The sequence below is a fragment of the Dromaius novaehollandiae genome, chromosome 1, assembly GCF_036370855.1.
Source record: "Dromaius novaehollandiae isolate bDroNov1 chromosome 1, bDroNov1.hap1, whole genome shotgun sequence".
In the NCBI taxonomy this organism is placed as follows: domain Eukaryota; kingdom Metazoa; phylum Chordata; class Aves; order Casuariiformes; family Dromaiidae; genus Dromaius; species Dromaius novaehollandiae.
The window spans coordinates 22,269,094-22,294,590 of record NC_088098.1 but is presented as its reverse complement, the minus strand read 5'-3'; the positions used below and the strand labels follow the sequence as shown (position 1 = coordinate 22,294,590).

Below are 25,497 nucleotides of genomic sequence, written 5' to 3'. Positions count from 1 at the left end.
CTATGTGTTAGCAGGTAACTAGTTCCAGCTGTATTTTCCTGCCTTCTGCAACTGGAAAATTCAGATAATACACTACTTTTAGACTACCTTGTTTTTGTATAGAGCTTTTCCAATTCTGTTTATGTAATCACAGCAGACAATGAAAGAACAGTATCCATCAGAGAGAACACAGTACTTCTTCACAGTGCCTCAGACTACCGTGCCAGTCATGGATAATGGACCTTTTTGATCCCAGCAATAAATGCGTCTGAGCTTTCAAAATGACTGCAAAGAAGAGAACCAGCCTTAATTCAGATAGAAACTCTCTCTTGCTGCATTTTGTGGAACAAGATTTTATAAGTCTGTTTGCACTTCAGTGAGAAAAGATGGACACTAAAAAATACCTTGCAAAAACTAGATCAGCAGAGTGTCTCATACTCTGCATAATCTCTTCCTGAATAGAAACTGACTGAGCTAATAATTGACTTTTTCTCATCTCAAAACAGTGAACTCATTGTACATTACCAACTGAAATATGAAGTGATGAAGACAATCTTACAAGGTGTCTTTTCCTCTGCTTCTCAGAAGAATGCAAACAGTTAGGATGAAAGATTTGCAGTAACCATGTTTATGCTTTTCTTGCTTTTGAGCAAATGGCTTTCAGTTCTGATTAACCTACTATTGGATGTGTCTGTTCCATAGATATCTCGTATTGCAAAACTAATTTTCTATCTCAATCCTCTAAAATGAGTGACAGGATGAAGTGATTGAAAGTGAAGTGATTAGGTCTGATTAACTTAAAAAATAAGTCAGCGAAAAGGACTTCTTGGCTACTGCGTAGTTCATATTTAGCAATACGTAGCTATGCAGTTGTATAAGAATATTCAAGCAAAAAGGTCAAATCCTTGAAGTCTGAAGTTCCTACCTCTTTGAAGACAATAGAAGCTTTACACACTTTTCTAAAGTAAATGTTTCCTTAGGCACTAGCCTTATTTTTACCCTCTAAGGCCAAAGAACATGAGCTTGTGATAAGGTACTCTTCCATGGAGCACCGTGTGAACTCCTGCAGGAGACAGACTTCTGTTGGCTAGAACAGGCTTCCATCCAATTGCAAGAGTTGAATATTTGAATCACAAAGCTTTCTTCACCAAAATTTCATGAATAAGTTTAATCAAGGAAGTCTTCAGAAATGGCAAAGGACAAATGACAAAGCCTCTAAAGAAACTCAAGAGAGAGTTATCCCTTGGTGCAGCACAGAAATCTAGTCTCAGGTCCAATGACATTTTTCAGCAGAAAAATTTTGTCTCTTGTATTAAATTTGTTGGCCATGATGGCCATCAGTATATGCATTTACAAAGTTCTGCACAGTCATTCAAGGTTAGGCAATATCATTTGCTCCTCATTGGAAGAAGATTGCTGCACGTTAATGCTCAGAAGAAGATGGAAGAGAGATTTTATTTATAATATATCTCATTTTGAATGTGTTTTAAAAGAAGGTCCTGCTTCCAATCATGGAAGTACATTGCTGTAAAAGGGATACTGTAATATGTCTGTGGACCTCAACAAAAAGAACAGGAAAAATCCTCTGTGCTTATCAAAACATTCCCTCTTATTAGACAATAAAGTAAAAGGATCTGACCTATCCAGGCAATAAATAAATCACCCCAAATAGATATGGAAATTGTCATTCAGGGCAGAATTAATTATGCCCTGTAGTGTTGCTGTGATTTTTTTCTCAAGCTGATATGTCACAACTGAGAAGACAGTTTTGGAGAAACCTGTTTCTGGAGCTTTTCTCAGCTACCCAGCTGGGTAACTACAGAAATACCTACATAGCTACATACATACAAACATACATTATTACCCAGTTGGAATGGGTTTCTGGTCATACAGTGGCACCATGGCTGCAGAGCTCCATCCCACATATTGCAACACCTTTCATGATGATAATGTCCTCTTCTCCCTGAATGGAGAGTCTCTTCCTGGATGTCTTCACTGTTTTCCATTCAGCCATTTTACTGCATCTTTTGGAGACAGGAGTCGTCTATCCTCTTAGCCAAGAAGTCCTAAGCACAGTTCCATCTGTCCATTCTTGCTTATTTCCTGATAACTGAAGGAACCTTAATTTTAGTTGCCCAAGCACTGTCTCCCTAGAATGAGTTTGCATGGTGCCTCAACAGAACACCCAAACAACTATCAGCTCCAAAACCTGACTTAATACAGAAAATTAATCTTTCATGTGATTATGATCTTTTACCTTTATATAGCAAAATATATCCTGAAGATTGGCTGAGCTGTTTTCTTTCTTTTTCTCTCTCTCTTTTCTCTTACTGATTGTACATGAGGTATTTGTCAGGTTACCAATAACTAGCTACTATTCAAATACTAATAGCTCTGGGATAAATTGCAACAACAGCTGCTTAACAGCACCTAGCAATCCAAAGCTGAGCATTTGCAATAAAGTACCATACTGGATAATATAACTTCTTTAAACTAAATAGGATATTAAGCTCAGTGGGGTTGCAGAAACATAACTAACAGAAGAACTTAGCCAAAATTTTTGAATGTAGCACAAAAGCATGTAAAACTTCTGTTTACAAAGAAATAATATGAATATATTGTGAAAAAAGGCAATACGAATTTTATACAATTCCACATCCATTAATGTACCAAGTAAACAGCACTTTCTTCTCTACTGCAAGTTGGCATCTTATAAATTATTGTCAGCTAAAGTCAATTATTTGCAATTACTGAAAATTAGCAGAATGGAGCATAAAATGTGGGAGTGATTTTTCACTTGAAAGTAAACATATAGGATGAACTTATGAAGGACCAGATAAAAGCAACATAAACACAAGGTGACTAATATTCAGACCATTTTGGCTATGGCTCCAGGAGTCACACAATGACTGTGAAAGAATTGATATCTTTTAATTTTAGAAGCTCACGAAAACAAATAACAAACATAAGGTAAGCAATTAGCACTTTTTCAGCATTGTAGGAAGACAGTTAAGTAGTCTGGGGAGCAGCAGCAGAAGGGAGTCAACAGGGGCTATCTACATACTAAATTGGAAGGGCAGGCTCCCTAGGCATCTTGCATAGCAAACTGAAGAGAGGCTCTTGCCAAAACTGATTCCTGGAAGCTCACTAAGCTTTGACCTGAAGTGTTTTTGAAGAAACCTCTCTCTTACCACAGCTGGACAGCTGAGGGGATCTTAAGTGCTCAAAGCTAGATGGTGTAAATGCCCACTGGTGCTATGCTTTTCACTATTTAAAACCTTGTGAAAATAAATGTGCATCTTTCTAAACCTGATAGAACTAGCAGTTGCTGACCACCATTGGTTTCCCTTTGTAATGTTTTGTCATGATCTAACATGAATATGAGCATTATTTGTGTTGTTGCAACCTTCAATCATAGACAATGCCCCATCTCTAACTTATATAATTTGAAGTTAGAAAAAAAATGTGAAGCATTTGAAAGAGAAGTGCAGTGCAAATACAAGGGATGCTATGAGAATTGGAAGTGATCATCAGTTTCTTCAGAAAGTTTCAGATGGGATGATCATGGTGGAATTTCATCAGGATAACTAAAGAACTTTAGTTCAGCTGTGTTGGTTTTGTCCTAGAAGCAGTAAAAATTACAGAAATCAAGGTTTCACAAGCATCCAATGGCTTAGAGCAGAGAAGATAACCTATTGCAGAAGAATTTAATCCTTTCTTTTTCTGCAGGATATCATATGAAATGAAAGAGCTTGGAAGGACTTTGCAGTGATTGAAAGGGGCAGTTATCACTCCCCTTCTGTTGTACATGACAGAAAATGCAGTTCACAGACAAAAGGAAGATACAGTTCTTCTGTAATCACAGTGCTTCAGATGTCCTCACACCATTTTGGTGTCCTTCATGGGAATTCGATCCCCAGTGCACAGCCCTTAAAATATTGTAGCTGACTTAGGCTTTTAATGATTCCTTGATTGGAAATGTGGGGAGTTGCTGGACAACTTACATCACAGACTCCAATTTAAATCAGGTAGAAGCACTGAAAAAGAATTTTCTCACGGTAACAGATTTGTGAATAGGTCCAGTTTCAGAAGTATTTTCTGGAAGCTGAAGTTTAAGCACAGAAGCCACAATATCTGGTTTCTGCCTTGGTAGTAGATTTATTGTCTTCTCTTTGGTAAATGACATAAAATCTGATCATCTTAATGAGTCCTGGCTAGAAAAATGTAAGCTATTAGTTTCCACCTCACAAAAGCTTTCTAAGACTCCATAAATTCATATTCACAAAGCAATTTCAAATCTTCAGATGGAAAGTACAACTTAATACTATACTGTTGTAGCACATCTGTTAAGATAGTCTGATGAACTGTAATATTTTTATATTTATTAAATTGTGCTGCACCGTAATTACTACTTCTGTCATTAAAATAGAAAATGAATATGAATGGCTAAAAGAAAAAGCATAACTAATGTATGTAAAATGTTTGTTCATTAAATTTAATGAATGTTCCTATATAAAGAGCACACTGAAAAGCACCAGAGCTAAAGAAATTTTTGTGACTGAAGTCAGTTATTTATGGGACTCTATATTGCCTCCTTCAACAGCATCTCTAAAGCATCTTGAGTTTCTAATGCTAATCAATATTGTCAAGAGAGACCTTTAACATATTTATAAACATAACCCAGTGTACATATTTTGTCTCATGACTGAATTCTGTAGTACTGGTAAAGCTCTTCTCTCAACCTTCATCCCATCATACTAGTGCTGCATCTGAAGAGTCCCACATTGAAAATAATGTGTTTTCTGCCTGCCTGAGGGAATTTTTAATTGCTAGTGCTGAGGACTTGGCCATAACCATTCCATTGGCCCCAGATGCTCCCATCAAGGAGCATTTGTGGGCCCAGGGCTCAGAGCTGTTAACTACTTTTTACTCTTGTTGGCTCTGCAGGACCCCCCTTCTGCAGGTTGCACTGCGTAGCTCACTGCAGGATGCGAGACTGCCTGGGCACTGTTCAGCTGAGGGTAATCAGAGAAAGAGCCATGACTGAAAGAACCATTTATTCCCAGTACAGTCTCTAGACTCCTCATGAGAGAAAGATGACAAAGTGGGGGGGGGGGGGGGGGGGGAGGGGGAGGGCAGAGGGGGCTCTCAGTTGTTGTTTCAGTGGTAACAGGAGGAAGGAGAAAACAGGAATTTAGCTGTGCAGATGCATAGTGCAGGTGATCAGGACAATAACTAGGACACTTCATTCCTTACCACTACAATAAGTTATTTAACAATTCTAGCTGGAAAGGCTGTGTACGCTGAGGAAGACAGGAAACCAAAATGTTATTCTAATATAGCTGATATAGCAAAAAAATGAGGCAACTCAAAAAGCTCTCATAGGCTTTTTGACTCAGTGATGCAAACATGCACAGCATTATCCTATCCTCTTTTGGAACAATTAAATGATAATAAATATATGACATATAGGCCAGATTCTATTCATGTTTACTTTTAACTGTCGTGAATTTCTTGGCTTACTGTTGAGAAGACTCTTGCAAGTTTGAGGCTGTGAGTGCAAAGAAGCGTGGTGTTGAGTCATTCCTCATAGTCAGTTAATTATTAATCATGCCAGAGAGGAGATTTGGCGGCTGCAGTAACCAGGCTGCCTCTCTCTATGATAAGTGCTCAGGGATTCTCAGTCAGTCATTCCATAATGACATTTAAGGCCATAGAAACTGGTGGGGGGGAGGGGGGGTGGAATGTGCTCCCTCCACTTTCTGAAAATATCAACTGAGTAATTATCAGATATGAAATCCCTATTAATATATCAAACTCATTTTTTCAAGTTCTTCACTTGTGCCTCCTTTTGTGCTTCAGCAGCATTCAACTCCAGTTGCTGCTTTTGCCTTCAGAATCAGAAAGCTAGCCATGAAGACAGACTCTCTCTGACGTATAAGGAAACAGCCACAAAAATTACTTAAACCAGGATGCCATCCTATAAATCCTATAAATGTTTCTGTTTTCCATAATGTTGGTCTAAAGAGGCTTTTTTTTCCTTCATATTCTACTGTAAAGTTGGCTTCTAACTGTTCTACAGATTGCAGGAATTGAAAACATCCTTCACTTACAAGCAACACTCTCCTCTGGGATGGAAGCCACCTACGCGAACAAGAAACCTCACCTGAGAAATCTCTAATCTCATCTCCAGCTCTCTCAGCAATTTGATGCCTATAGTCTCCAAAAAATCAGATTATGGTCAGATTATGACCAATGGTGACAAGTATTAATTCTAATTATGTAAATAGACATGCAGAGGTAAAAAGGCTTTTAAAAGGCCTGGCAGGCATCCAGAAACTTAGACAGCAGTCAGCGTGCAAACAGCTATCACACTCTCTTATAGGAACAATCAGAATGCTCTGAGAAACCTTGGAAGCTCACAGCAGTTGAAATGTTATGTTTTTCTGTTTCATTTTTTCTCTTTAAAGGGATTTTCACTGCAGGAGCAGTTGAGATGGAAGCCATGTTCCTGACCCATAAGGCATAAGGAATGGCACAACTGCAGGCACACAAAGAAAAGAGGCACTTCCATGCTGATCTGTAACCCCTTCTCCAAAATCATTGTTCTTACTAGCTGATGCAAACAAATAAAAACTTCAATGTCATTTGTATTTTAAATGGAAAAATAATTGCGATTTGCTCCACCTAGAGGACAATATAATGCATCCTATCCTCTCAGAGACTATGACATCAGTATTCATAAGTGGCTGATTTCAATTAGCCGTTTCAGATAAACAGCGTAATGGATACAAGTATAAGTGACACTATTCCTTTTTGTCTCCTTTACGCAGAAAGCCAGACTTGCTCGAATTCGTGCAGCAAAGAGTGGGAGTGCTAATGCCTACATGCAGAGCAAACGAAATGGCTTACTGAGTAACCAGCTGCAGCAGGTAATGTTTTTATATACTCCACCTCCAGAGTAACAGCTTAATAACAGCCCAGCAGTAGTTTATTCTATATATCACCAGGATAAGTCAACTCGGGTCTTTAGGCAATGTTAACTTCAGAGGTAGATTGAGAAAGAATGAATTGAACAATTATTATTGTCAAAGGAAGCTTATGAATATTGATGACAGGGTATAAAAAAATGAGGGAAATGGCAAGATAGAAATGCTGGATTCAAATGTAACCCACATTTTTAGGGGCAGATCCCATAAAAGACTTCATTAAGATAGGACACAGTGTCTGCATGGGTGTCTACATCACAGATACTTAATGTCCCCTGAGGCGAATCCCTGGCACCTTCCCCTGCTGATGATCCCAGGATGCAGAGTTGGGAGCCTGAGGCTGGGAATGGGATCCCCAGCAACCCCACAGCTCCACAAGATGCCTGGAGACAGCATCGTGGCTGCCCTGAGCTAGCCAGGGGAAGGACACAGTGTTTCTTAATCCCTACCACTTTCTGGGATTTAGGCAATTCCCAGAGGAATACAGGGAGGCTTCCATTCTGCTATGCCCTTTCTGTTTAAAAACTGTTGAAAAGCTTAACACTTTAACATACAGCCAGAAGAGCAGGAAGTGGCTGTCCAGTTTAGCATAAAAGCCTGCTAGTCAGAACACGCATCTCCTCCTCTGCTCGAAAGAATTCAAATCCTTGACCTAAAGAGATACCAAATAGCTTAATTGCCGTGCAGATTTCAAATATCCCAAAGTTGAATTGTAATCTTTCCTATTCTCCCACTTCCTCCCTTATCTAGTTTGCTGCTTTCTAGTGAACAACTATGAAAGCAATTAATAAACAGTGGAAGCTTTCTACTTAATTCTTCATTCTGTGTCAGTAACATCTGCTGTACACTTTCCGAACTCAGCAGATTGGGATCACTGATGTGAATTTTTGTGTAAGCAGCAATACCACAAATTCTTCAGCACTGTGAAATGATCCCAGGAGGGCAACTATGTTTAATTTCCTTCAAATGAGGCACATTCTCAGGAAAAAAGTATTTTACTGACACTTGTATTTATGATAACTCAAAGTATGCATTGATTCAACATTCAAAGCTTACATGTTCATTGCACATATGAATTGTGCTAATCTATCTATACACAAAAGACCTAAGAAGGAAACAAACATTTAAAAGGAGTGCAAGGGAAGGATAGAAAATATTTTGATTAAAAAACGACCAAGCAAAAGAGTAATCATGTCCAAGCTAATTTGGGTTATACCATGTAGATGAAGGATTGCAGTTATGCTGCAGTACACAATCCAGATTAATTCTGATCAAATATTTGGATAAGAGCCCTCTTGTTCAGAAATGAGAATAATACAGTTCTATGTATTAACAGTCCTCCAGTGAAGAAGAACAGGCCTTTGTTAGCAAATCTGGTTCTTCCTTTGAAACACAGCACCACCACCTGCTTCACTGCCTGGAAAAAACCACGGTAAGAAAATGGAGTTTATGGGAAAACACTTCTAACGTCAGTCTAATTCTGAATGTTTTCAGTATTTCTTCTAATTAATAAACCTTTATATGACAGCCATTAGCTAGGAAGAAAGGCTATTTTGTCTTATTTCAACGTTATACCCATTGCATGTAAATAGCAGAGAGAGATCCTGGATGAGCACCTCATTTAGGGTGAAAGATACTGGCATCAGTGAAATGACAAGGGTATAGCCTAACTGCAGGTGTGACTTTCAGTATGTTTTCATACGTTGCGTAATATATCTTTTGCATTTTTCTGCAGTACAGCTTATAGGCACAATCTGTAGTCCTTACACATTCAAAAGTCTGCTATGAAGGATAGTAAATTACAGCAAAGTTATGATTCAGTAATAATTAAAATGCTGTGTTCACCAATAGTATAATTCTGGACAGATAATGTCACAGCAATAACACTAATGATCCCCAATTTTACATTTTCCCCTCTTTTGTCATTTCCTAAGGAAGCGAAGAACATAAAGACTAGTTATTTTGAATTTAATCTTCATAGATTTAGGAAATGGGCATGCTAAAATTATCTCAATTTTTTAACTTTTGAGGGGTTATATTGCCATGTAGAATATACCTTATATTGTAGGTAAGTTGGTCAACATCCATTAAACTGCCATTTACAAATTTACACCTAGTTTTATAGCTTCCAGTTGCATCTAAAAAATTATATCATAGTGGCCATCGATATGCAGCTTACCATGGCACTTATTGGCAAATGGTATAAAACAGTGAAGCCAAATTAGTAAGTGCTGGATATCTAACTAAGGTAACTTCATAATTTTGTCCATTTTTATGCATAAGGAAAGAAGAAGAAAAAAATCAGAGTTTCTTAATAGGATCCATCTGACCAGATACAAACACCTACAATGTCTAGACAGCTAGCTCAGATGTAGATTCCCTGACATGTTCTGCAATCTCCTTTAGGCCTAAACTTACCTGCATCCTAACGTCTATTTCTGACTACACAGGGAGCTTTGGGCAGTTAGCTCATATGTAGATGCCCTTACTGCTGATGTTTAACAGTAGAGAATATTAGCTGAATACCCTCCTGTCTCTGACTGCATATGCCCATATATCATCTCAACAACATTTGGAAATCTAACAACTGATAATAAACTTCTATCCACCCCTTAATACTCATGACAGTTCTAGAACTGCGAAACAGTCAATCAAGTATTTTATTCTCAGAGGCCAGATCAAACGTTCCAGTCACTTCTTGGCTTCCTTCCCCAGTTCTACCCCAAAACTGTCTCGATCCCTCCTTGAAATCAACATTTAAAGGCACCCTCAGATAGCCGTCAAAGGGAAAAATTGCACCTCAGTGAAAAATCTATTCTAAAACTTCTCTTTAACTTTTGAGTACATAGCGGAACTTCTTGCTATTTTGCTGAATTTTTTATTCTAGTTTTAGATTTTCATTAAAAGACACAGTAATGCTTCTGTTATACATGATAGAGAAGGTCATTGCAGAAGTCTCACTGCTACTGCTTGAAGAAGAGATGAAAAAATTTCCCCCCTACAGACATTACTAAATTAAAATGCAGTGTAGGTATATGTATAATTTACTATTTTCATTTTGACAGCATTTGCTTTTAAGCAAAATGGCCCAGTTGCTATGTCATTTAGATACTGATGTGTCATCTCACAGGTACTTATGCTTCTTTCATGCTGACTTTTGGAAAATTCATTTATGATCTAATGTGTTGTAGCACAAAATGTCCTGCTTCCTATTCACAGTATAATGTAGTTACTTTGTCAAGATTCAGGCTGAGTACTTTAGGAATATTTTTGAGACTTTTTGTACTAGAACCTGGTAACAGCAATTTGCCTGGAATTGTTCCACAGTTGATTACAAACATATTTTAAAACCCTAGTAGTAGCCATAGGTCTTGTCAAACTCTCATAGAAATCATAGAAAAAATTCTAGTCATTTGGTGGGAGCTGCATTCATCCCTAAAACTTTCATATTTCCTCTAATCATAGTGGTGGAATATGTAAGCCTTTTCTTTTTCTTTTTCAAACAGTCCTGTTTTAACAGAAAAAAAAAGTCTGTAAAGCAAGTATTATCTTATTTCCTAAATTTGCATATAATCTACTTCCTGTTTATCTTGGCTTTTGGGTCCTACTTCTGGCACTGGTGTCCACACAATACATGAACACAAAAATGTATATAGAGGCTCCAAACTGTATTCTGTTTGCAACTGCCTGGTCAGATCATGCATTCCAAACATTTAAGCAGGAATTTGAAATTTTGTGGGTCCTCAGCTTGTGGGATCTGGCAAGTTGCTGGTTCCTGCTATAGTAACATGAGTGATACGACTTCTTCCTTCCTTCATCTTTTGAAAATAATTTTGTGTGAGCATCAGTCAAAAGTGTTTTTCATCTTGTGCAATAATTTCAAGTCTGTAGGATGAGATATCTTCTCCTCTAAGAAATATAGTGCAAGCCACAGATGGAAATCTGTGAAAGTTACATTAATAATAATTACACCAAAATTTATATTTTACAGGATAATTGTAGCTGAGATAAGAACAATTAATTAATAAATACAGTCCAATAAATTAATCTGAGCTGCTATATTGTTCCAAAATATTTCCAGTCTATATTAAAAGTTCACTCAACAACCCTCTTTAATGGATGCTGCTAATTGAATTCTTGTTGGTTGCTCCATAATAGTTTTAGGAAGCACAAAATTACTTTCAATAAGAAAACTAACAGACTTCTTGGCAAATATACTAGAAGCCATTGAATGTAATCTAAAGATAGCTATTAGGTCATTTTTCTCTCTGAATTTTATGTCTACTGTGTGAACACATTTAGCATCTTGTTTTATGTCTGACATATGCCCTATAAAAAGCAAATTTTCAAGCAAGTTCTTTCTTTCCATATCACTTGAAATCAGCATTCTTCAACACTGCTCCTTCCACATAAAATTATGTCTGAGCAAAGGAGAACAGAAGAAATGAAAATAATAATATGCCTATGAAGGTATTTCAATTTCTAGAAAACATTTGGGTACAGTCGTGACTCTATTTACTTTGCTCATAGATTTGATATTTGCACCATAATTCTCATGGAAAACATGAACATGCACATACAATGCCTACAAAAAGCTACACCACCTTTCCACTAATATATCATTCTTTAGGTGAGAAAACCAGTTTCCCATATTCTAATATGTGAAAATGCAGCAGGCATTGAAGCAAATGCAGAAAACTTGAAGTGAACAAGACTGTGAAGATTGTGAAACAATCCGGAGCATGCTGCTTTAACCACTCTCAGAATATGCCCAATGATTCCAGCACTAACTGGAGAGATTTTTAAAAAGGAGGCTTTCTCAAATAATACATAAACATTTTAGTCTCTGCTGGGCATCTGGGTGGTTACTTTATAATTATTGTAAATATTCTTTATTTGTTCTTTTTACTATAAGCCACACTACTATTTCACACTTCTTAGCATACAAAGAAATTGTGGAAATCATGGCTTTGTGTGAAGAGCTCCCTCATCATATACCGAGTTAAAATAATCCAGCTATTGGCTGTAATTTTGATTCAGCTATATGATAACCCTGTAAGATCACTGTCTGTGCTGAGTTTAAGCAAAGATTGCATGAATGAAGACCTTTTCATTTTATTAAAGGCTCTGTTTTCTAAACTGGTTTTGATATATAATTATAAAACATCAGGAACTTATTGGAGATTTTTAAATAACTGTTTCAGCTTCTCCTGATGTGTTTAATTAAATCTTTTTCTTTTAAATAGATGCATACCTTCACAGATACTATTTCAAATACTGATTTCTGACATGCAATTCAAAATAAAGCTTTATAAACTCATCTGAAAAATATAAATGAGTTTTATTTTATTATAGTTTAATATAGTACATGCTATTTATTTCCAAATGACATTAAGGGCATTTACATAAGCCTTCGTACATTTTGTTAATAATCATAATGCTCTCTTTTCTGGCTCTTTGTAAATTATACAGATATTCATAATCCAACCTACATTATAATCATGTGATATTTTACAAAAGAATTTGGATTAATTTTTTCATATTTAGAGCTGGCAGTCTGAGAGTTTTGTTCCTGTGTTTACATTTTTATTGGTATTCAGCCCAGGCTAACACGGGCTAAACACTATAATCAAGACTAAGCTGTCTAACTTTCCCAGTCTATTCAACTGTATCAGTTAAGCCTTTAAACAATCATTATTAATATGTTCACTTTAATTACCTTTATGTGTGTGCTTTGTCCCTGCATTGGATTCCTCTGGACTAGAATCATGAGTTTGTGGATGAACAAGTCTATGAAGAGAGCTGCATGGAGGTTTCTACAGTCAATAGACCCCCAAGCCGCAGCCCCTCGCTCTCATCTCAACAAGGTGTTACCAGCACTTGCTGCTCACGAAGACATAAAAAGACTTACCGCATCCCAAACACCACCATCACGGGTAGCCGTCAAGGCAGCGTGCAAGAGCTCAGCACCATCCAGATCCGATGCGTGGAGAGAACACCTCTGTCTAACAGGTACTTTACGTGCATCAGTACTCCAAGAGCTGACTCACCCTTGTTTGTTTGAGAAGAGATGTAGATGTTTTGTGGCCTCTACGGGTAGGCTGTGAAGCTACAGGTCAAAGTAAAATAGTCATCCAAAAAGGTATAGTGGTACTGAAACATCCTCCACTTGTAAATGTCACTTAATTTGCTCCAAGTTTAATCTGAGCTAATAGAATCCTCTCTCTCTATCACTCTTCCTTGTCCTCTCCTGTCCTCCCCACAAACTATTGTGCATTATTTGCAGGGAACAGATTCCGGGGATTCCAAACTAAACAGAGGCCCAACCATTACAGGCCATGATGAACACATTGTAAGAGAAAGCCAGAAGTAGAAAGATATGGAATTCAGATGTACAAGATGAGCAAAATGGAAGAAAGTTCTGTCACTGCCATTTCTATTAATTTGGTTCAGAAACATAGGCAGAAGGAGATTTCCTCATATTTTCACAGAAAAGGGAAATAAAAATAGATTCCCAGAGTCCTAAGTGCTCTAGTCATAAGAAAGACTCTTCTATATAAAAATATGAAATAGACGAGAAAAATGTATTTCCTGCTTTGAGGAGTTATTAAAAAAGTGAAGAAAGTGCAATTCAAGAGGCTATAATGTACTGAACATCTTTGTACTCTCACAAGCAAGCCATTTGGCTTTCAGGTATATCTGAACGCCACCTCTGAAAATATAGCAAAGATCTCAGGAGACTCAAAAGTGTTTTATATTGAACTCAAATATGTCTTCATTAAAAAAGAAGCATTTTCAGCACTAGTTGCTATAGAGATTCAGTCTTGTTAAGTGACATTTTGAGTAGCTTACTGTGAATAGTTATTAAGTTTGGATTTCACTTCCATGAGTGATTCAGCAGCTTGTCGCTTCTGAAGTTTTTCAGCTGTTGTGCAATGGGACCTCTTGGCCAGCACAAAGCTGCAATCTGTGTCTTAGATTTTCAGGAAATATTCTGCCTGGATCCATCGTTCCTCTGCTAGAGGACTTCCCCACATCAAACTTCCAGTCATAGAATACATGAAAACACAAAGCACAAGCTTTATGCTAAAAACAAGCTAAAAAGCTGAAAACCAGATAAAGGTCAAGCACAAAATGTAGGATCCAGTCTCACTTCAAAAGAGCTTGAGTTTCAGCAGTTTCTCATAATGCTGAGGCACTGCTCTATGCCCTCATAGAACTAAGGTACAGCAAGTCCATGGGCACGTTAACTCAACCTCAATCAGTGCATAAAACAGTGTCTTACTGTTGAGGATACACAACATACAAAGAGTTCTTAAAAAAAAAATCATGGTATAGAAGTCAGTCAGAAACTGGGACTCTCCTTTACTTTCTACTTTTCTACATAGCATGTCCCTTGACTATCATAAGCTTCATTTGTCCTGTGAACAGCTCAAATATCTTCCCCACTCAGAAACATTTAGATGTTGAGCTCAGACCCTGTTAGAAATACTGGAAGGAAGGGAGAGAGGGGGACTGCCCCACTGGCACAGTTGCAGAAGCATCTGCTGCAGGGGCATGTAGCACAAAGGTTAGAGAGTGGGGAGGGGCTGGCTACCACTGCAAGCCTTCAGGGTCGAGCAATGACTGTGCTACTTGGCACCGAGCCTCTAAGCCCTCTAACATAACAGCATGAAGATGACCAGCCCAGGTAGTGGAATCTGGCACGCTTTTGGTAGTACGGACTTTCTTTCTTCATGGATTTTTGTTTCTTCCTCCAGCCGATCCAGCTTAAATGCCAAAGTGGAAGAGTGTGTTAAACTAAACTGTGAGCAGCCTTACGTCACTACAGCAATAATTAGCATCCCGACACCTCCAGTCACCACACCTGAAGGAGACGATAGGCCAGAGTCTCCTGAGTATTCAGGAGGAAACATTGTCAGAGTATCTGCTTTATAAAATAAGGAATTATTTATAAATCAGAATAAAGACCACTTGCAAGCTGAGCTCTAGCAGTGAGAAAAGAGTTCTGAAGAGTGAAGGAGCTGACAACGACAACGCCCCCTTGACGCGTGCGCCAGCAGCAACCGATCGAGAGGTTCAGGAGAAACAAACACTTTGGGTTTCGGTGTTGTAGCGCGTTAACCCGAATGGAGTTTCTACACACTGTTGGAACTGATAACGCAGTGGAAGCTTCTGTGACCATTCTGACTTACTATATGAGCACAATGAAATGTCCCCATTGATGCTTCTTCTTATCATGAGAGCTCTTTTTAGAAAAAAAAAAAAAAAAACACAATACAAAAAAAAACCAAACCTGTGTTCCTGCTGAATGCAAAACAAGAAACATTTTGATAACATGTCTTTTTTTTCCCTGTTAATAAACCACAAACTTGTTGAGAAACTATGAAAAAATGAAAGAAAAAATGCTCATATGAAATAAGTTTGTACTGACCGAAAGAAATACAACCATAATGCATGCTGAAATTATTTGGAGCTGTGATCTCAGTTTATTTATGTTGTTTTTCAGATTAGGCATGATAAAATATTACTGTAGAAAGGGGCATTTCTGTGCACTTACAACATGCTGATTGTTAATGTTCCATGGTAGTTGTACAAATAACTTCCCTTCGAAAAATGCAGTATTTCTTATTCAAACACTCATTAGTGAACTGAAGGTGTTCAGTTAGTTCAATATTTATTATTGTTTTATCTTGCTTCCTAGGTACTGTTACAACTGCAATAAGTCATTGTACACCTGTTGTATCAGGAATCAGGATTTTTTTTTAATAGATATTTTACACAACTTCATCTGCACTATAAACTTCTAATGGCAAACATTTAAATAATCTTGTAGCCAAACCATGCACCACATATGTGCTATTCAGTCATTGTTCTTTTTGTCTGCTGTCCTCTATTTCTATGACAGTACACCGTCCATTCTAACATTACTGCACTATTTGGGATTTCAAGGCTACTGACGAACCGGCACAGTCCTTTGCTCTGTAAACATCTTCCCTACTTTTGTACTTTCAGAACAAACCTCTCATCCTTGTGTACTGTTACAGTATCAATCCCATTTGAGTTAAAATTAAAACAAAGGGGTTTTTTTTGTAATTAACCAGCACTTATCTCCAAGCTTCCTTTGCTAACATTTTGCAATATCCAGCGTATTGGCTATGTTGGAAGACACTGAAAAACACTCAGTGAAAATGATTGCTAAGTTCTTTTTGTAAGTAGCTGTAAATTCACATCCTAAAATTTGAGAATTTATATTGTGTTAAGATACTTTCTTACCTAACAACACTGATAGAATAAAGGTTTGGGTCCCAAAGCTATAAAAGCGTAACTGAGTTAAGTTGGAATTTGCCTGTGAGAATGAACCTAAAAGCCAGTATAAAGGCTCTACGTATTAAGGTTTTTTGGTTTTACTTTTAAGACATTGAAGTTAACAGAAACCTTTCTAATAAATAATGTCATCTTTCTTTATGATGGTACAGTGAAAGAGATATATTGTAATGCTTCCTATGTACATGGAATACCATACATCATATACATCAGATATACCTGAAATATATGCATATCAATACATACATATATACATCAAAACCACTGGATCAGAAATAATTGCATGTCTGCAAATGAAAATATGCATACAAATCAAAAGGCTCAGTGCATTAGAGGCCATTATGATAAATGATTAACATATTTAATAATCTGAGTAGTGTATGGTTCAGTACAGCATTTATCATTCTACTGACCTTAAAATCTACAGTAAAAGAAAACACCCACTTAAAACTGAAACTTGCTGATTATGTACCTTTTACTGCACACAAATACTGATATTTCTCCCTACCTGTCAGATACTGAAGAATAGATGACGGCATATGCCACAGTATATTCACCAAAATACTAATATTGTCACATATGAAAATTAAACTGCAATTAAAAACAGTATATAATGTAACACATTACTCTTTTATTGTTTGCTTATTCAGAAACTTGGTTAATTTGCAATTAAATTCCTGTTTTTTTGAAAATCAGAATAATTTACTCATTGCAAATTGAACTTCTAAATTTATTCCAAAATTGATAGATAGTAGAAGCATAGATTGTCCTCTGACATAGAAGATGCTCATTTTGAGTAACTCTGCTGAAGTCAATTACGTTTCTCTCCTCTGTTTTACCCAGTTATAAAATTGCACAAAATCTGCTGAAGCTGGTGGGTTACATAAGTTTTACTGCAGTGTAAAAGAGAGGCAGAGAGGACCTAGAGCTTTTACTTGCATCCTACATCTACTCATAATTACTCAGAAAAAAGATGCAGCTTGATCCCCACCCTCTGTTAAAGAAACTGTTGATACAAAAACTGCCTTGATATTAACAGTCTGTAACAACTTCTTCATGTCACATGGTACTTGAGTAGTTACATCAGAAAAATAATGCAAAAAGGTAGTTACTAAAATCTGTTTGGGACTGACTGCATACAGCCCAGAAACCTCCTGACTCCATCAGGTCATGCATCTCTTAAGAAATCTGGCCTCTTTATTCTTTTTCATATGGACTAAAAAACCTGCATTACAGCAATACACTTGCAGAACAGTTATACCCCTGAACCAACTTGTACTTTCATTATTAAAATACAGCCTAAAGAATAATTTAGTATGATTTTGAAGAATGCCAGTCCTGTATCCTATTTCCATGTCACATGCAAAATCATTAATTTATTCTGAATTTGGGAAATACACATTCTTTTGGTGTTTTAGGTGATTTAAATGCTGTTTTGGTAGTGAATGACTGTTGATGACTGTGTAAAATGCATCTGTACTGTACATGAAATGTAATTATTTCTGTGTATCATACAAAGAAACAAAGGCTGTTGTTTTTGACAATTTTGTTTGACAGTCATATATCGTATTTCAGAAGGCAGCATAATACATGTGTTATGCTGAATAAATAGACATTTGAGGAATATTTAAATAAAACATCTGCATGCTTGAATGGGTCAATGTGGTTTTGCAATAACTTATTCATGGATTTTTTTTTCCCTAATAAGATTCAAGGAACATTAAATCTGAGGGCAGCAAACGTCCCTGATGCTAACTCCAGGCAATCTGTGAGCACATCTAAACCAAAACAGAGCCAACGGGACCAGCTTGCTGCAGCACCGTAAAGCAGAACAGCCCTTTCTCTGTGTGAGTGGCTAGCACATTTCCCTTCACAGGCTGCCCTTACTAATAGAGCTACCGCAAGGAGACTTTTGCCATTTCCTATCCCAGCCTGCATCAGCAGAGAAAATTGGGGGCACTAAATTATTTCCAGCAAAGTGAACTCTACCTCTTTATCTGCATTTTTTTTAAAAGGTAGCCACCATGTTCTGAACACATCTAGACACCAACTGTTCTACTAAATCTCCTAGGCCACAGTACCACCTCGAATCTGATATAAAATTCCCTCAATAATATTACTGCATAGATGAGATCACATTCCTTTTGTAGCATAATAGCAGATAACACACTGTGCATCACTTACAGAAGGAACTAATGATGCAGATCATGCTGATTTATCAATCATCTATACTGTATTACTGGCATGCATGACAGCTACCTTTGTCAGGAGCTTACTTTTAGATTGATTTGTGAGGGAAAAGCCTTCTAATATAAGTAACATCTGTCTGTGAACCATCCTAGAGCATTTTTAAAGAGAATGATTGTCTTCTAGCTACAGGATATAAACCAAAAGCATACACTTAAATTTTGAGGCTTTGGATGTAATCACTGGAGAAACACACTCACTCTTGAGAGAATGTTTTCACAGTGGAGAATACAACGCAAATTGCAGCTGTTCTATGGAAGAGGGTGACTGTCAAAGCACAAATTGGTCTGGAGAAGAATAAATTGCTAAAAATCACAGGATCATAGAGATTTGGGCAGGGAGGGTGCTTAAGAGGTCATATGCTCTCTCTCCTGCATCTTGGACCAACATGATTTTATTTTCCCATTGATCATGGAAACATTGGAAGATTTTTAGGTGTTCTGGAATAGCAATCAAATATAATCACTCAATGGAAATGATACTGGATTTGTAAATGTGCAGATAGGCACTGTAAATGAGCTGTCAGGAATGAACATGATCAACATATTTAGAAGTGATGAAGACTGTAAGATATACCTAAGCACCTACCCAGCTTAGTTCCTTAATTGCCTGCCTTCATTATTTATTTAAAGTACTCATTTTTACAGTACCTATGCACAGGAAAATGCTGAAAGTAGGGGAGCCCTGAACAAAAAGGAAATAGCTGCATGCAAAATTCTGAGCCGTTTAAGACATTCCAATATTTTTAAAGAAATGCAGTTAATCATAGGTAAGTTTTAAATTTTTAGACACAATCTCATTTCAATATAACAATTCACATGAATTAAACATCATGTTCTACTGGTAAAAACTTCAAAAACTATTTGAAAATCTCTGCCTATATTGTAATATAACTGTATAGTCACTCTGACCAAGTGCCTCTCTTTTTATTACTTATTCTTTATATATGCCCTTAGATTTATGGGGTGCTTTTACACAATGAACTGTTATAGAGAGCAGAAAACATAATGATGCTTCCTCCAGAAACTTTTGTTATATGACTTGCTGGCAGATGAAGTGATACCTTGTCCAAGGACCAAAAATAGTAAAGATTATCTGCTAAAAGTATCCTTATACTCTTGAATCATTACTGCATGATGCCAAACTTAATAATCCACTGTTATGGAAACAGTTCCATTGATTCAATGCTGATTTACTGGGATGAATGGGAACGTGTGATGTAGGGCAGGGGTTGACCCATTATCTAACACAGATGCTGTCCTCTACATTAAGTGAAGGTCTGTGAAAAGCATTAAAAAGCAGCTCCATAGCTGCTCGTCACAACAAGAAAGATGCAGTTCATTACAGCAAAGTTTATGCTGCACAGAAGACACCATCATTCTCCTCTGGGTACTCCTGTGAGACTTACAGAAAAAGGAAATAAAAGGATGAAGCAGCTTTCACTGCTGTAAGGATCTCTAAATGCTTTCCTTGCCAAGCAGGCACTCTCCTACTTATATCCTAAAGCCCTACAGGAAAAGAATATACTTACTGCAGTCTAGTCAATCAACTGAAGACTCTTTGAACAAGCCCTAGAAAAACAGGAACACATCACAGTCTGAGCTCAGTAAAATAAAAAGTTTGAAGGAGTTCCAATTTATGGCTGAAACCTAGATGGATATATGGTGTTAGATACTCAAAACAGGAGACAGAAAACCCTCAACCTTCCCTCACTTCCTTCCCAGAATACTTACCAGTAAACTTTATCAGGAAAGGAATTATTCTCAGCATTCCTGATGTGTGGTTCTTTACTCAAATTAAGCCAACACCATTCTGAATACAGACTGGCTCAAGGTCAGGTAAGGTTACCCTGAGTGCAGAGGTTCACTATCCAGGGGGTCCACAAACACTGGTCTGTGAGGCCTGTCCTATACTACATGTGCCAAAATGATCCTAGGATGACGGAATCCTGACTAAATCATATTTTGAGAAGCACTACCTCAAACCCCTACTCTTCCTTTGCACAATGTGGGAGGGATTTGTCAGCTCCTGGACCTAGAATCTCCTGATTTAGCAGTGATCTGATGAATCCCCTTCATCATTTGAACAGACTAAGAGGCAATGAGCTTCTTCATTGAAAAAATGAATAGATCCCAGAGACATGCAAGACTCTTACCTGTCCTTGAGCATGTTCTTCCAGGGTGCGCTACAAAATGTTGCTTGTATTCTAACCAAGGAATTTTATTTTAAACAATTTGACAACCCCCATGGGCCATACAAATACCTGCACGTGCTCCCCACCCCTGTTTAACCTAGGATGGCATACTAATCTCCACCCTACACACACCCCATACTGAAAAATGTCAGTCATAGATTTCACCTCTGCGCACCTCCAACCTCTTCTGTTAGACTAACATTTTCCTGGGGAGTATAAATACCCCTCTTCAAGCCCTAGGAAGAGGATCACTACAAGTCAATGCCCAACACTAAACATATACATATATATACATATATATATATATATATATATTCACTACCACACACACACACATACACACACTAAAATTTAGACAGAGCAGCAATACTGAGCTCTCACAAATCCACTTTAGGAACCCTAATCCAGACAAGGAGACCCTAAAAGGGACTCTACCATACCTACCTTTCACTAGAAAGAGGGGGGGGGGGGGAGCCTTTACCTCTAAGTCTGTCTTAGCAAGTGTACACTACTCAGCCTTCTCAGACAGTTGAATTCCTGCCCTTAGGATAACCTACCTACACCTAATGGCAGTGTTTGCTAACCATCTAGGAAGCTAAAACCAAGTGATCTTTCCTGTCAGTACCTCTAATTCTAGCTGCAAACTTCTCCAGTGAATCTCCTTCACCAAGTCTGCTTGCCATATATGCTCCTTCATGAGCTCTAACCCTAATATGGAAAGATACAGAGGTAACCTGACTCTGAGCATGGAGACTCTTCCCATGGGAGGATATAACCTAACCTCAAGATAAGGATAGCTGAGGCATTGCTAAGGTAGGTTCCATACATGCTCCTTTGGTTGAACTTCGATTACTTTTCAGGATTTCCTAAGCGAAGAGCAGGACCTCTTCCAGTAACATTTTCACTTTATTTAGGGTGGGTGAGATTCTCTAGGTTCAGTTGTAACTTAGAAATCTGGATTAGAATAGTATCTGCACACAATAGGAATGTCTGGGTTGAAGATAAGATTACTTACACCCTAAGACACTGCTAAGGGCTAGACTGAAAACCTTCCACAACAGAAAAAGCAAGAACCAATGGCTCAATGCACTGTGTAGCATCACAGTAGCACAGGTCGCAGTAGCACTCCAAAGTCTAAAGCTGGTCTACATCCAGACTTTCCTCTTTTCCGCATAGGACCATTGCCCACAGCTGCAGAAATGCTGCCCAGGCTAAGCAGTGGGAAGGATGGAAGTCTGCTGTACATGTAAAGTAAGTCTGGGCAAAACAGACTTCTGAGCAGTGCATGAGAATATTTCTGATAAGGAAATTCCAGAGAAAAAATTGAGAAGGTAGGGGGTTTTTTGGTTTTGGGTTTTTTTTTTCTTTTCTTTTTTTTTTTTTGGTAGGAGAGGTACAAAAACAGAAGGGTAATCTTGCTTACAGTGGTACCTGTGAAATAATTACACCCACACAGAGACTGCTAAAAGAAACAAACATAAGCCCACACAACTGAAGAGTTGTCACCCTAATTTCATGATCCTTTGGCAACTTTCTTAGAAATAATAGAAAAGAAACTGAAATTTGCAGTTCATTTCTCTACGATAGAACAAGTGGAATAGGTAAAAACATGTCAAATTAACTCACACTAGGAAAAGGACCCCTCTGCTCCCACACAAAGCATTCACATTCTGGGTCTTTACAATAAAAAAGCCATTATGGAATTTAAGACAACAGTAGTTTTATTGTCTACCAAATCACACCTTGCTGCTTTTTCCTTTTACAAAATCCAAAACAAGTTGAAAGAAATTTTAAAATGCAGTATTATGTAAAAACCCATTTGCCACAAACTAATGTGCTCAGTGGAGCAAATACATTTTTCAGGAGCACGGCCAACTGTAAAAATAATCCTACAGAATAAACATTGTTCATAAAAATACAGTAAAATGCACTTTTCCCACCTCAATAAATACATTTTAACACTGTTTCCATGTGTCATTTTAAGCCACTAAAGAGCTCTTAATGAAGAGCAAGCCAAACTATAATTTCTTCTTCTGTACTTTTACAACCATTGCAATAGCATCCAGAACAATAAGCATTTTTCTTGCAGTCTTTTTTCTATTTTGAGGGGAAACATGGATAGAAAAATGGATATATCGACAAAAATGTGCTACTCCCCATACTGATCCCCAGTTTGGAAAGAATTTTTTTTTTTTTTTTTAAATACTAACAAATAGTCCACAGAACAAAACTGTTTCAAAGAAGAATTTTCTAGAATTACTCAGAAAATCAGTCTATTGTCCAGAGTCAGTTTTGTTTTTAATCTCTGTTTAATAAATTTAAACTTAAAAATTAAACAGTTATGTTAGATAAAAATAGAAGTTTTAGAACATCTTTAACAGCAATAGCTAAGATAAAGATTTTGTTAGAAAAAGAATCTTGCTTTTTTTAAACAAATCTTGCAAATTTTTAAATCCAAGTATTTACTTGAATTGTAGTTCTGCTATCCATGCACACACAAAACACACATTTATATACATGAAGATCCCTGATTATTTTACGACATTTTCCAAATGGCTTAGTAAAAATGTAAAAGTCTATTTCAGCGGAAGTCATATTCTGTTTGTTCAAAGCACAGTCATTTCTTTGGAAGACAAGTATTTTTCTTCCTCTTCGGTGGTGCTTCCTTAGGAGTATGTCATTAGCTCTGTCCATCTCCCTGCAAATGAATCAGTACTTTATACATCACACATCTTGTGACAATAAGTTAACCACTACTGTGCCCAGTGAACGAATGCCTTCTAAAATGCAAAAAAATCCCTGTTTCATGGCTGTCCTAAGAGGCTGCAAAACAGACATTCGCTCATCTTTCTTTCTGTGCAGGTGTTTTCTCCATTATTCCTCAGCCATTTTCTGAAGCACAGAAAGACAGAAAACTACTTCATGGAATAGAATAAAAACACCACCAAAAAGGAGAAAAAAAAGATTAAAACTCTTTGCGACTTCTTCGATCCACTGTATCACCTAGAGTTCTTCCATTTCAAACTGTGTATTAAAGCTGTTTGCCATGGATGTATGTTCAAAGATCCGTGTTATGCTTGGTTTCAGTAGCTCCACTGAATGACATGACAGGTGCTGTGCAGTGTCACTCTTCAGGGACATGATTTGGTCTGCCCCAGGATCCTTTCGGTCATAGTACAGAGCCCACAGCAAAGTAATCGTGAGGATCATAGCCAGAATCTGCGTTACTCCAATAGAGATTCCCAGAAATCGCAGCACTTGCAATTGCTTCGTCCCCCTCAAAAAGCTGTACATTTTTTTACCGCATCCCTTTGAAACAAAATAGATTAAAAAAAAAATTAGTCAACATTATTTTGCTTACAGAGTTCCCAAAATTTAGCTCATCCTATCTAGTACCAGCTTTCTGGCTCCCCAAGATTTCTCTCTTGTCCCCTTCAAACAATATTCTAGAAGGTATTTTGCCTACTACTTTATCACTGTCATCTTAAAATGAATGTCATCTTAAAATTCTTTCACACGCTGCCAATTTCCTGTATATAACAAGCTCCAAGAGATCTATGGTATACTCTTCTATTCAAAATCATTCAGAGTTTATATGCGTTCTTACCAATTGATTCTTAAACTCAACTTTTTTTGGCCAAGGTTTAAAAGTCATTAAATCCTCTTAATCATCTTATTTATTTCATTAAGTTGCAGACCTTTAGGTCTGTTGATTATTTGTAGAAAAAAATCTACAAATTAAAATAATACCACAATCTCAAGTTAAAACAATATTCTTAGAAAGATCTATAGACCTGCATAATCTCATAACGTCCCTTCACACCTTTTCTTTTTTAGCATTTTATCTAGACTCATTACATGCTAGTTTATTAGTTCAGCAGTCCCTACGGAGTAGAAAAATCGTTACATTCTAGATGCAGTCTGAGTGTGGAACATTGAGTGGAATAATCTTTAATGAAGGACTTCTGACAAATTTCCAGAATGCACAGGATAGAAACAGTTTTTCTTTAGAAAAACGTAAGAAGAATATCACATGCAAATAGCATTATTCCTGCTTTTTATTCTTGAACTGGGAGCATCTCCTCAGTAAAAAAACATATCCATGCTTGATACACTGCGGCATCCCCACTATCCCAAGACTACACACTAAAAATTAACTAAATTCATTTCTGCTCTGAATGTAGAAACTCCTATGTGATTTTTTTTTTGCAATAGTTTTGCATTTATCTTGTGCAGGGCCAAGAAACTTATTGCCATTGCACAGTAATTTCTCAATGTCTTTGAAAAGTTTTTTGGCCATTTGCTCAGAAAAAAGTTGTATCCAAGTCATTGTGACTGGGAGGCAACAATGAAGCCAATATTGTGGAAAATTAAACAGCCCTGTTCAAAAAATAAATTAATTTAGCTTAATGAATCCCATGCTTTTTTCCTTCCTGCGCAGCATCACTGGCTACTGCAGTGGCAGCAGGGAACAACGCTGGCAGTGGAAATTCTCCACGCCGAGTCAGGTTATAGCTCTCATGTGACACAAGTACCAATACTCTAGGCATTGCAGTTTGAAAATCTCCCATTGAAAAATGCTGCCCCCCCCCCCCCACTGCCTACCAGCGTTTCACCCAACTCTGTCCTCAATTCTTTTTTTTCTCCCCTGCAGTTATGCCAATGGAGAATGCTCAGATATCTGAGCTTGAAAGTCACATCACTATATTATTGCCTTATTTTGTTTCATTAACCATTGTGAGAGTAGCTGTAACTAGCTGC

General features: G+C 37.4%; 2 protein-coding genes across 6 annotated transcripts in view; one reads left to right on the top strand and one right to left on the bottom strand.

Annotated features, from left to right (window-relative positions):
- KCND2 (potassium voltage-gated channel subfamily D member 2) overlaps positions 1–17,891 on the top strand; it is a 289,882-nt gene extending 271,991 nt beyond the window's left edge. For all 3 annotated transcript variants that reach the window (XM_064507111.1, XM_064507105.1, XM_064507110.1), the window contains exons 4-7: positions 6,813–6,911; positions 8,305–8,400; positions 12,733–12,980; positions 14,729–17,891. In XM_064507111.1, the coding sequence (XP_064363181.1) occupies positions 6,813–6,911; positions 8,305–8,400; positions 12,733–12,980; positions 14,729–14,906 (621 nt within the window). In that variant the 3' untranslated portion in view covers positions 14,907–17,891. The remainder of the gene's footprint in view (positions 1–6,812; positions 6,912–8,304; positions 8,401–12,732; positions 12,981–14,728) is intronic.
- Positions 17,892–22,439: 4,548 nt separating this feature from the next.
- TSPAN12 (tetraspanin 12) overlaps positions 22,440–25,497 on the bottom strand; it is a 51,237-nt gene continuing 48,179 nt past the window's right edge. For all 3 annotated transcript variants that reach the window (XM_026113520.2, XM_026113522.2, XM_026113521.2), the window contains one exon: positions 22,440–24,045. In XM_026113520.2, the coding sequence (XP_025969305.1) occupies positions 23,740–24,045 (306 nt within the window). In that variant the 3' untranslated portion in view covers positions 22,440–23,739. The remainder of the gene's footprint in view (positions 24,046–25,497) is intronic.